Source organism: Vitis vinifera, chromosome 7 (genome assembly GCF_030704535.1).
Source record: "Vitis vinifera cultivar Pinot Noir 40024 chromosome 7, ASM3070453v1".
In the NCBI taxonomy this organism is placed as follows: Eukaryota; Viridiplantae; Streptophyta; class Magnoliopsida; order Vitales; family Vitaceae; genus Vitis; species Vitis vinifera.
The window spans coordinates 25,502,723-25,515,722 of record NC_081811.1 but is presented as its reverse complement, the minus strand read 5'-3'; the positions used below and the strand labels follow the sequence as shown (position 1 = coordinate 25,515,722).

The following is a 13,000-nucleotide window of genomic DNA, read 5'->3' as shown; positions in this document are numbered from 1 at the left end:
GTATGGTAGTAGAGAAACCTAACAGGATGGACCATCTCCTTGCATTATTTTCTTCTGGTCCATTTTGTAGAGTAGGTCAAAGTTTTGGGTTCAGATTCAACTCTGGAAGTGAAGAAATTTTTTGCTTCACGTTAGAAAACTCATATAAAGCAAAAAGCATCCCTTTCACAATCATGCAGAAGCTTTATTGGCACTTATGATAATCGGCAAATACAGACACATATGGTTTACAAATAGAAGTTGACCCTTTGCCCACCCTTAGAAAACAAACCTTACAAATCTTAGGCTTCAACCACATACTAAAATCACCATCGAAACAAAAATAATATTATTTTTTATCCCCTCTATACCCCCTGATATGCATGGCTCTTATCACACAACAGAGTGTATGAGGGTGTGTACGTACGTAGGCATGAATGTATTTACCAATTAAGGAAAAATTGGCCATCGGATTTTAGATGCCTGCGACACACTCCGGTGGGGTAACCGGGTATCGCGATTTGTCCGTGCAGTAGTCATAGATCATGTGGTTCTGACGGACCCAATGGTATCGTCTGGCTTCAATAGGGCTGAGTTCATGGTATGCAGTTCCCTCCCACCAGTTATTAGGGTTAGAGGCACAAGTCCCGGGTCCTGGCATTGGGCATCCCTCTATGTCGAAGTCCTTGTAATAAGCATAGAAAGGGGCTTTCCTCCAATCAATTTTCTCCAGCCCTCCCCTTGTTGCCCAGTCATCTGCTTCCCACAATGTGGAGTACACTCCCATGGGCTGCAGCTTTGGATATGGGATGCCTCTGGCTTCATTGTTTTTGTAAACCCTGATTGGCACTTCATCTATATAGAAACTGCAATATCACCACCCACCAAAAATTATCAGTACTAAAATCAAATCATTATTATCTTTAAATACTACTACTATTATTGGATACGATCACCCCATTACATAGTAATTGACCCTCTCTCTTTCAAGCTCCCATTCATTAGCTATTTGTGTGTTAACTGTATTTGTGAAATCTTAAACTTACGTGACTCGATAATGATTCCAGAGAATTGAATAAGTGTGGTACTCTGCAGCAGGATCAAACCAAAGGTTTATTCTTTGTTCTCTATCACCCTTCCCATGGGCATAGACATTGGTTTGGACCGTATAAGGCTGCCCGGTCCTGTTTCCCAAGAACTCAAAGTCCAGCTCGTCACGGATTGTGTCGGTGTCCGAATTCATCTGCCACACAATTCAAAGCAAAGAAGTGAAAACCGAGCCAGACCCCCAAAAAAAAAACTGACATTCATTCAGCATTTGAAACAGAAAATTGAAGGTGTTCGACCGCATGCTAAACTCACATAAAAGGCAGTGACGGTTCCGGCAGAGTCCCCAGGGATGAGCTTGATCTTCATGCTAACTCGCCCGAACAAGTACTGGTACTTGGAAGCAAACCCACATCCTGAAAAGAAAAAAAAGAAAAAGTGTATTCCATTAAAAATCACTTAAAAGTTGCCACCATTTGATCAAAATCCGATAAGAATACATTCTGATCACTACTCAAAAAGCACATAGGGGACCCATGAAAAGTGTTACCCGAATTTTGGTCTAGGACTAGCTGGATGGCTTTCCCTCCTTCGATTTGCCTGATATGGGAATCAGACCACGTGATTCGAAAATCTTGCAGAAAAGTGGCCGGTCGTCCGAAGACTGAGGGAGAAAATGCGACCAAACATAAGAAAAGAGCAAACACGACATTTTGTGATATGCCCATGATTTTGTTATACAGAAAGAAAAGAAAAATATAACTAGTGATGATTTAGGAGAAGAGAAGGTGTGGGGGGTTTTATACAGATGGAGAGTAAGGAAAGAGAAATGATGGGGACTGCTGCATTCAACTGGATAATGCCATGACAGCTTTGCTTTTCATACAGCTAATCACAACCCGTCCTTGGCCCCGCCATTCATCCCTCTCTACCCAATTCTCTATCTGTTGTATCATCTCTGATTGGCTTCCTCCTTCCATCTTTTAGCGTTTACCTTATTATAGTCTTCTATCTTCCTTCTAACGGGCCTTTACTATTGTACTGCAAAATTACATGTGAATTCTAATGTCCCGTATGTCCACAATCTTTTAGAAGAATAGTAGTAAGGTTGATGATGATAACTCCAGAGAGGATTACCATGATGAATTAAATTGCACCTAACGTCACTGTGACACCAGACTATGGGTGATTTGATTGGACATAAACCACTTTCCAGCCAGTTAACTTTTTTGACATCTTTGTTTTATCAATTCAGTCCGACTGTCATTAATCTAGGGTCAAGTTGATGATATTAAGAGTGAGAATCTTGCTATATTCCTGTGGCCAGCCAAGAGAATGTGATTGATATCTGATAGGGAAATTAGCAGGTACCTGAGAGCTGAGGCCCACTGAGTAACGCAGGGCCTCATGTTACAGTCTGGGTTGAAGTTGGACATAGTAGGTCATCGATCCATCTTCTTTTGTGGATAGTTTTTCAAACACTGCAGTCTCTTTCTCCGCTCTTGTGGGGGCGTGTTCGATTCAAAACCAATCAAAAAACAAATAATTGAGTTTTCCTTTGTTTCTTCCTTTTTGGTAGGATTATTGCATCCTGTATTTGCAGAAATGAAAAAAGAAATTTTGGATTGTGGGACAACCAAACGAGCCCTTATATGAACTGAAAAGAGGGATACTATTGTTAAAAGACAAACAAATCACTTTTGCCGTGAAGTTGAGAATAGAAAGGTCGAAAAGGAGAATTGTTCATGAAACCAATGGAAAGAAGGCACGTGGCTGACGAAACTCTCAGAGAGAACCCACCACATTTTCTATGAATTGCCGCGACCTAACAGCAGAACCTCTTTTTATCAGTGCCCACGTGGAATCACAGGATTGGTGAAAGACCCCTTGTGAGAAGGTATGAATAGACCCCTCCTTCCTCGAATTTGTCGGAGAGGAAAGATTGTTGATTGGAAGCCAGTTTTAACACGTGTCTGAAGCAATTGGCTCGAAAATGCTGGTTCCCAATACACTCGCTTCGTTCATCTTGATCTTCATCTTCATCATGACTCACATCTTTGAATGACATTTATAAATTAAATAAATAAAATTTAAAAACCACTTTTTAAACACCCCAAAAGGGGCGTTTTAGTGCATTAAGTCTTAAATCAACGCAAAATTCAGGACAATAATTGGAATCAGAAAAAATGAAACGCATTGACTTTGGTCCATATCGTGCATACTACATAGTCCTAACGTTGATTGATGGCCGAGAGGACTTTAGTAGAAAATGGTCGGTGGCCTTTTCAACACTCTATCATTGTTCGATCCTCACTTAACCTCTGTTGAATCCACTAATTAAACATTCTATCATGTCTTCATTATATATCTTCACTAACTTTATTTTCCTGTATTTAATTATGACTATGTAGCCATGCCCCTAAATTTAGATTGCCCATAATTTTGAACCCTTATCTACTCAATAATTTTGGGGTGTACCATATTTTGACCCTCTCAACCGCCTCTCTATGCTGGGTCAATAATTGATGCCACATATGGGACACATCCCATTACTAATTAAGACTTGATTCATTGAAGCTATTAAATGTATTTAAGAGGATAAGCAACTCTCCATCACTTCCTTGGGTTCATTCCTGGCATCCATAACTTATATTATTTTTTCCCCAAAGCTACCCTATAAAAGCTTCTTATTTTCCATCACGCTGGAAGAGTTTTAACTTGTTCCTTGATGATTTGAAAGAGTTGTTTTTAAGCATTTAAAGAAAAAACCCTACCCAATTGGCTATTCTATGAATTTAGTATTAAGAGATAATATTTGAGTGGATGATTGTGCTCGATCTGTCCAAACCTTTGTCAAGGCATTTTCATCGATATGTTGACCCTTTAACGAACAGATTCTTCTGAGTTGAGCAGGTTCTTGTTAACATCAAAGACCTAAGCTTAATCCAAAATTCCAATTCTATTCCCATAAGTAACTGTTGTGAATGAAACGCAATTGTGACCCGCAAATTATAGGGTGGGACTCATTACTCGTACAATAAATTTTCATCAGTCAAGCTTGAGGTCCCAAAATTTTCAAACTACTACCATCTGGTTGTAGGATTTCACTCTCCCAAAGAACAATAAAATACTTAATATAAATGTCAATAGAAGTTCAAGTCTCTTGGTGATTTAATTTGACTGCACAGAACACCAAACCTTTCTCGGAAGTGAATTATAAGCACATGGGCCTTGGTTTTCCAAGCACTTCACCTGGCTTAGAACATGGGTCAACTAGTTGGAGACTTGCAGCTGGGGTCCAGAAAGCAGTGTTTCCATTCACTTAATTTTTTTTTGCCTGTAATCAGGACGAACAGATTTGACAATCCAACGCCAGTATAGCAAAGAAGGTTCTCAGATACTCTTACAGATTTCGACTTTCCAACCTTTTTTGTTCTAATAATTACCAACAAACATACACATCACGATGGGATAGGAATATAAGTTGATGCTTTGAAAGCTTCAATCTTCACTTAGGATAAAATTCTATCAATATTCCCATACTTCAACTGTGGATCCATCAGCCGCTAAAGAATGTTCTTCCCTTGATCACCAGCTTCCACCGTCAGTATATGTACTAGTATTTCCATTATCACGCAGATAAGTTCTATCCATCAATGGGCTCCCCTTCTGAAGGGTGGATATAATCAAGGGTCCCAGATGGATCACTCACACGATTGGATGGGTACATATACCAAGTTTTTTGGTACCGCGTCGGCATCAGCCAGGTGGTATGTGAGTGGGAATGATGTATGGGTATTGAAATACAGTGTATTGACTTAAATGGTAATCACTTTGATACAGAAGTGTAGGGCATGGCATTGATGATATTGGGAAGACGCTCTGTTTTATTGACTCTCCTCATCCATGCGCTGTTGTCCCACAGGTGAACGAATAATTCACGTGGAGGGTCATCGTCAGTCATGGAGGAGCTTATAGCAAATTAGCAATTTTACTGTATGATCAACAAAAATAATACAAGATATTTCGTTTTTGCAATTAATGTGCTTTGTTTTGAAGTACATCCAGTCGCTTATAGTAAATGACCTTTCCCCTAACTTTTCCATTTAGGAGTAGGGCCATGAAGGGACATCATCACCCCCACATGGCAATGGATAAGAGAGATTTGGACCATTTGTTATACATGGTTGTTTCATAGTTTGCTTTAACATTATTCGAGCTTATCTTGTTATGGATGTGATAACTGATACCTACTTCATTTCTAAATGCTGTAAACATCTTCCCTTTCCTTCCTGGTTTATGTAAAAAGTTTGCCGACAATGTGGGGGGCTCTCGGCAGCCTACCGATTTCTAATTTGGCTTTAGGTCTAGCCTATTAGGCAAGACACCTTCACAGGTGTGTAACGCACAGAGCTGAGATCATGACAAATTTCAGATCATGATTTCCGACCAAGGAGATCTCTTAACTAACGCCGACCCACAATTTGGAGTTCCCCGTTGGTGGTGGGGATGGAAAGGAAACGAAAAAGGAAAAGGGAGAGAATTGAAGGAGATTGCATTTACGCAGTTGGTCAATAGCACATGCATCCAAGGCCAACCTGATAAGCAGTACTGAGTTTTGATAGACATGACAATATATCCGGGCCATGCTTACTGGGGAAACTTAAGAATGTAAAACAGAGGCTACAAAAGAGAATTTTATGAGGCGTGTACCATTCTCAACTTGTGATAAATTTGATTGATCTGCGAGTACCGTAGCTATTACATGCTCGTGTAACCACAAATGGCTAGAACGATATGTGGAAGCTTCAAGGAAGGAGGAAGGATGGTGGGTTTAAAAAGAAAGGGCTTGGAATGAGTAATGTATGCAAGGAGCTGCTCTCTAGTTATTTTTTTCCCATTTTTTCATCATCATTTTTTGTTACCTTTCTGTTCCACACACCACAATCTTTGATGTCAACCTCTTTCTGAGATTCTTAGGACTTCTGAGACACTGCAGATCGCTCATGATTTCTCCCTCTGCAAAAAGTTCTGTATATCAAATGCCTTTTATGATTTTGGTTTGCATTACAATAATAAGACAGTTTCCACTCTGACACCCCAAATCTATATGCTTGGGTCATTGTTAGCTTTTTACGCCATTGTTTCAAAATACTCAACAGTTTATGGGCATCCATTGATATAGCATTCACACCACCAAAAGCTATAAACCCAAGAAAAGAAAAAAAAAACCTGGAATTCACAATGTAAATACACGTTCCAGGAAGAACACAGAACTAAAGCAAAGCTAAATGATGGTAAGGTGACCATGCATTCTGAATGATGTCCATGCAAAGCGTGCCATCATGATAAAGTGCATATCCATACAAAAGATGATGCGGTTTTAAGTGTCATGGGGAGAAACAATGACTAAAATCTGAAAGGCCTTTTTCTATGAAAAACAGAACTTTTCTGTGAATCAAAGCCAGATGACAGTTCTCTTTCTACATTAAAAGTTAGAAGAAGAAACTAATTATTGCCTCACTAGTTCTTGCAGGACTTTTGCAATTAGAATGCCTATTTTAATTTTTCTGGACCACAGTCTAGCTGTTTGGTTAATCAGAATTTCTCCAAGGCAGTATAGGGTTCTATCACAGGTGAACCGATTCTCTGTCGCCAGAGAACTGTCTCCCACAAGGTTCAGAGAGGGAATATAGAATTGTGGTTCAAAGTATTGCTCTATGTATCACAACTGCGACTAATATCCTCTAAAGGTTCCAGCCCGATCCAATCTGGGAGTCTGAGTGAGTCAGATGGTTGCCCCACAATCCCATGGGATGTGCTTGAGGGCCTTGGCCCACAATGTACACTCCAAATTAAGTAAATTTTTTTTGTCTTCTTCACTTCTTTTTTTTCTTCATTTCCACTCCAAATGAAACCAAGCCTTTGTTTTACAATAGCTTATACTCTGTTTGAAGCAATTTATGCGGATGACCATCCTCAATAAGGTGCAGAAAGAGTCCCACTTGGCTTATTCGGGGAAACAAGAGTTTTTGGCACAATTCTCAACAGTAGCTGAGGAGGTGAAACAACCAACGCGATGCAGTACTAATTATCCCGGAAAATTCTGCCAGAATATCCACTCATAATAAAAACAAACACATTGAAATTACATAAGTAAGAAGGGGATTACTTTCTAATTCTCCTCCTTTTGATTATTAATTACACGCATTTGAGTTTTACATGGAGTAAAGGGCGTTTTAGAAGAATTTAATTCAAGATGAAAGAGATTATGATGGCTTTAAGATCAGACATAATGATGCCATCTTCACCAGGAAAAGGATTCTCTGTTTCCCCTTTCTTTCCGTTTATTTGCCGTCACCAATGGAAATGAAAATCCAGCTGGCATTGGCTTTGTTTTTGGTTTAATAAGGTAACGTCCATTTTCAGCCTTTCCTGAGATTTTCTTTTGGATGAACTTACTTGAACAAATGAATTCAACCCAATGGCGACAACAAACTTTTACCATCCAAATGTGGCATAGAAAGGCCACAGAACAAAGATTGGCAAGTAAAACATCCCTACGCCTCAAGATTCAGGAGGCTACGTTGTTGTCACACCCAAGATTTCTCAAGGGAAATATCCTCGGCCACGTTGTTGTCACAACAAAATTTGTGAAGGTAATAATAATGGAGATAGTGTAAGATTTTAGTTTGGGCCACATGATCAGGCCCCTTCCATTGGGTTAACCAAGATACACACTTGAATGAAGCCAATCCACTCTCATGATGGAATTATGGCCATGAAAGATCATAGAAGCCGACTACCTTTGGTTGTTTGCTGATAATGTGAAGAATGACTCTTAAGGCATCAGAGGACGAGACCCTCTAGAATTAGAAAGTGACTTCTGCTGGGTGGAGATGGATCTAGGGGTTTTGGCTGGCTCTCTGTCCTCACATTAGAAAGGAACCTTTTTTGCCTTGAAAGCTATTGCACATTCCTGCCAGAATTAGCACCCATTTAGTTATTCTCCATGTCTCATTCATCTCTCTATCATTACAACAGAATATCAGAAAGATGGCAGCTGGGTTTTTTTAACATCCTATGGGCCACATATTCACATTCAATCCAAGCCTTCAACTTGAATCACAAAATTGGGTTTCAAATTTTTTTTTTTAGTATTCCATTCCTGTATCTGGAAAGCTTTGAGAGTATCGGTTTAATAGTATTATTTTTCTGATATCCAGAAAGAGTTTAAACTTTCTTGAGAAAGTTCACAACTTTCTTGGGAAACAAAAAAGAGTTACGGTGGAATAAAGTATTGGTTTAAGCATAGACTACTGTTGGAAGAGAGGTGGAGTAAAAAAAAAGCCTAAAAAGGGGAAAAAAATTGACGGGGATGGATGTAATTAGGCGATCATGATCAAAAGATGTGGCACGAGAAAGTATATGTTGTTTCTTTTTTTAGTGGGGAGATGGATATATGGCGTGATGTGGTGGGATTGCTCAGGCCAACCACCACAGGAAAACCAAAATGAAGGACAAAAATACGGGAAATTGAAGGAAAGCGAAAACCCAAATCCACAGCTGTAATCACCTGTCCGTTTGTGAGAGCTTTCTCTCTCATCCATGCACTTGGTGTGGTTTTTTGCTGTTGGGGGTCCTTGTCATCTCTCTCTCTCTCTGTCTCTCTTGTTGCCATCTAATCTTTCTGCTACTACTGTTCTCTCTTTCTTATATTATCTTTGTTGTTCTGAGGCTCATCAACCGAGGTTGAGGTTCTTCCCTTTGCGGGTCTCCTTCCCTTCTATCTTTTAGCCATACTGCAATCCTTATTTGTCCTTCCACGTTCCATCATCTCAAATGAGAAAGAGTCCTTCAGTTATGGTGTCATTCAATCACTACTGACCTTTTCCTTTCTTCTCATTAACACTTATGCATATTTGTTATGCCTCCTCAGTCACCAAATACCTTCTTATTAACTAGCTTCTCTTACTCTCCTCCATCCTGTTTCCTCTCATTCTCTCACTCACTTGGTAGAACAACTCTCCATCTCTCTGTGTATCTGAAATGGGTTGGTGTCCCAGTTTCATTAGTATCCATGGACTTCGCTACATCACCATTTATCTTCTCTTTCTGTTGATTTTAAGCTCGACCCAACTGAAATTTATGGCTGAAGGTAAGTGGACCACATGCAAATTGCAGAGAATAGAAATATTATCTTTGTCAGTGCAATTTGAAGTGAAATTTTCTGGCTGTGGTTGGTTGCAGGTAGAGCAGTCTTATTCAAACCAGTTGGATTTTCCCAGGTGAGAAATAAATGCCCTTTCTTAGTTGTCACCCCTCTCTGTTAACTCATCGAATTATAATTAATGAAGGCCATTTGGACTTTGGTTGATTTGGATAGCCAGTAAGTGAAGAGAAGGCAATTGTGAGAGCTCAGATCGGTTCAAGGCCACCAAAATGCGAGAGAAGGTGCAACTCATGCGGACACTGTGAAGCCATTCAAGTGCCTGCAAACCCCCAAGTCAAGACTCCCAACACAAACTCTTCAACAGTCGTTGGTACTATTGCCTACTCCAGAGGTGATGACAACTCCAACTATAAGCCCATGAGTTGGAAATGCAAGTGCGGCAACTTCGTCTTCAACCCCTGATTCCACAGACAATTCAAAGAAATGGTGAACAACACCCATTAATTCGGACCCAAGCTGTAGATATATGAATGATACTTCTAAGCCTGAGCCATGTTTCCACTCTTTTCGGAGCCTTTTTTTCAAATGGGGTTTCACATTTGTAGGATTATCCTTGTTTTTTGGTTTTTTTTTCTCTATTTCGCCCTTTTTTTTTCTTGTCTAATTCTCTAGATCCTGTAAGTTAATCCTGATTAGCATATACTAATGCTAATGTTATTATATTAATGTATTCATATGCCTAGCAGCTTCTCTGATTTTTGAAACTGGCATTGATGGAGTCTGATCATATTATTTATCTTATTCAAACTTCTGCATTACAGATATGGACTCTTGAGTGTGCGCATGAATGTGTTTTCTTTTCTTTTTCTTTTTTTCTCAGGAAAATTACATTTGCAGCAGAAACATAGGCACAGCCATACTACAAATAAAATCTAGGCCAGTAACAACTCCAACAGAGGACACAGAAGAATTGGACTGAGTTGAAGAAAGAATTAGGCTATCCATCTGGCTTCACCATACTCCAGCTCTCCACCCAGTATCCATAGTTCTAATTCCTTTTTGCTCAAAATCACACCGTCTCCCAGTATAAAAGCAATGATTGAGAAGTTACTTATAACTAGTAATTTCAACCATTCAACACTAAAACGTCTTTTTTATACTGAAATTTCCGGTACTAATCTCTTAAAATATAATAATCTCAGATTACTTTTTGTATAGCGAACTCATGAAATTTAATATTGCCGTTATTGTTTGAAAATAGAAGGGAAAAAGAAGAGAGCACGACCCTCCCAGTAGCTTGGTCCCAATAGTCCTTGAAAATCACATAAGAAATAGGAAAAAAAGAAAGAAAAGGAAGAGTGAGCCCCATTATTTACTGCATGCCCTAGCTACCGACCCTCCCCAATAGCTCGGTCCCGATATTCCTTGACGTGAAAGAAATCACCAACTTCTGGAATTCTGATAAATTGATAATGGCCCTTGGGGTTGTGGAGCTGCTCACTCTGGATCTGAGCTAGTAGAGAGAGAGAGAGAGAGAGAGAGAGAGAGAGAGAGAGAGACTAGGAAAATGAGACCATAATTGGTGCAACCAGCTCGAAAGGGAGTTGACCCAGTGACAAATCAAGTCATCAAAGTACAGATAGATAAGCAAGGGCAGTTAGGCATAGGCTAATCTGATTTTGCCTAAGCAATGAGAAAGGGGCAGCTTTTTGATTGCTAACAAATGATCAAAGTGCCAGTGGGAGTCGGAAGAGTGATGATTGCGGATTTCATTAGTGAATTGTGGGATCTGTTATTAAGGATGAAATGATGGGATACTTCATGGGCGAATTTCTATCTGTGGTCAATCCCAGTCGTAGTTGTTACTACTTCAAATCCAACTTTTCCAGCTACAGACGTGACTCTACAGCACTACTTCCATGCGTGCAAGTACGAATTTTGCACTTACATCAATCCCACCCACCTTTTTTTTCTCTCTCTTTTCTGAGTGATGATACAACACCAGGGTTGAGCTTTTACTTTTACTTTACATTCTGTTTTTCTCTTTTTATTTCTGTTTACTGTTTTTCAAACACTTTTTCCGATCAGGTTTTTAGAACAAAAAATTATTCCATGTGGAATCAAGATTTTTGGGTTTGTTTCAGAATAGACATGTTTTCTAACCACGGTTTGCTTTATCTATCCCAAGCTGAGATTTAATTTTCAATGGTTTCTTATGAATGAAGGCACCAGGGTTATCAATGGTTTGTCATGATTTAAGGGACCAGGGTTAGAGCTCTTGTTCATGGGAACACGAGATGATGAAGCTCGTCTTCTTTAGTTGGAGGTCTCAAGAGTACGGACTTAATCTCTAAGCATCATGTGTCACGGAAAAGTATATTAAAGGAGAGTTAAAAATAAAGAAGACAATTCATGTTAGCATGAACACGGACATTACATGGATTTATGAACACGAATATTATATTGATTTATTTTGTAAGAAACACAAGTCAGATCTCGAAGGAGATGAACCTCATATTTGAATGATGAGATGACATGTGATTAAAAATAATTTTATAATAATGACAAATCTATTATAGAAAGGAAACTTTTTTCTACACACCCCATTGACATTAATCAAGGATTAAGATCGATGAATTAACCTATTGTCAATCCCTTCACCGCTTGACTTGAATGCCAATACTAAAAGACCTCACAAGCCTTACACCTATGAGGATTCTAAAAATGAAACAAGGAAAATATAGAGGTTTTGTAGGACATCACTTGGGAAGCTAAGTGAGGCGACAACACGGATGCTGGGAGGTTGCATGCATATGCCCATACACCCACTAACCCACACCCACATACAAGCGTACTTAGGCATCTTCAGCACTTAGATGCTTGCTTTGATGTGACTATGGTGATGGTGTAGATGAAACATGAGGTTTATGAAGATTGAATGTCTCCTCTAAAAACTTTCAAAATAACCTAAAATGCTTTTTAAATGGAGGGTGATTCAAAAGGACACCAAGGCCAACCCTTGGACGCACCAAGAAAGCATTGTGGCATAATCTTGGGCATGTCCATGGCACTTGGATGACATATTAGCATGTACACATGGGCTCTACGATTTGTATGGCGTGTAACCTATGGTTGTAATGACATGAGGCGTGATATAACCTATCATTTCCAAATGCTAACACACAAACACTCAATCTTGTGCATTGGGGCAATTCGTGAAGTCATGAACGCAATGTCATGACACAATGGGGATAGCAAAACACGTGGTTCACTTAGACCAAATGACTATGCATGGCACAAGGGCACAATGCCTTATGCAAGATAACAACTAAGTCATGGGTGTAATGTCATAGCTCAATGTTGTGACCAAGAAGACTTAGACATGGCCTAAGGTGTTGTTGCAACAACTACACCAATAGGCATGGTGGTGCATCGCAAGGCTAGGAGGGCCTTACAATAGATGGCTCTTGATATGGATACAAAGCACCAATATGTTGTTGGTACCTTGACATGACATGGGGTAAGCATCAACGTGTGGGGGTAGAATACAATGATGTATCGAGGGGAGGGGGGGACTTGTTGACAAAAGGCACCTTGTAAGGAGGCAAGAAGCACTTTGTTAAGCACCCATTAACAAAGGCACCTTGAAGAGGCAATTTGAGAGGAATGGTTGGCACTGAAAGATGGCCTATTCAGAAAAATTGCATTTGTTGGGAAGAGGTTTGTGCTACAACCTTGACACAACAAGAGGAATGTTAGATAGTTGTGGTTGCATAAAGGGACACCTTGATTTGAAAGGAT

General features: G+C 39.6%; 2 protein-coding genes across 2 annotated transcripts; one reads left to right on the top strand and one right to left on the bottom strand.

Moving 5' to 3' along the window:
• Window positions 1-163: 163 nt before the first annotated feature.
• On the bottom strand, window positions 164-2,032 carry LOC100852777 (probable xyloglucan endotransglucosylase/hydrolase protein 7). Its single transcript, XM_059738611.1, has 4 exons — window positions 1,577-2,032; window positions 1,342-1,442; window positions 1,026-1,222; window positions 164-845 (listed from the first exon to the last, which is right to left on the bottom strand). The coding sequence occupies exons 1-4, from the start codon at window positions 1,752-1,754 to the stop codon at window positions 455-457; spliced, it is 867 nt and encodes a 288-aa protein (XP_059594594.1). The 5' UTR covers window positions 1,755-2,032; the 3' UTR covers window positions 164-454.
• A 6,533-nt stretch (window positions 2,033-8,565) lies between these two features.
• LOC100266341 (uncharacterized) lies at window positions 8,566-9,954 on the top strand. Its single transcript, XM_010648622.3, has 3 exons — window positions 8,566-9,184; window positions 9,277-9,314; window positions 9,413-9,954. The coding sequence occupies exons 1-3, from the start codon at window positions 9,076-9,078 to the stop codon at window positions 9,659-9,661; spliced, it is 396 nt and encodes a 131-aa protein (XP_010646924.2). The 5' UTR covers window positions 8,566-9,075; the 3' UTR covers window positions 9,662-9,954.
• Window positions 9,955-13,000: the final 3,046 nt, after the last annotated feature.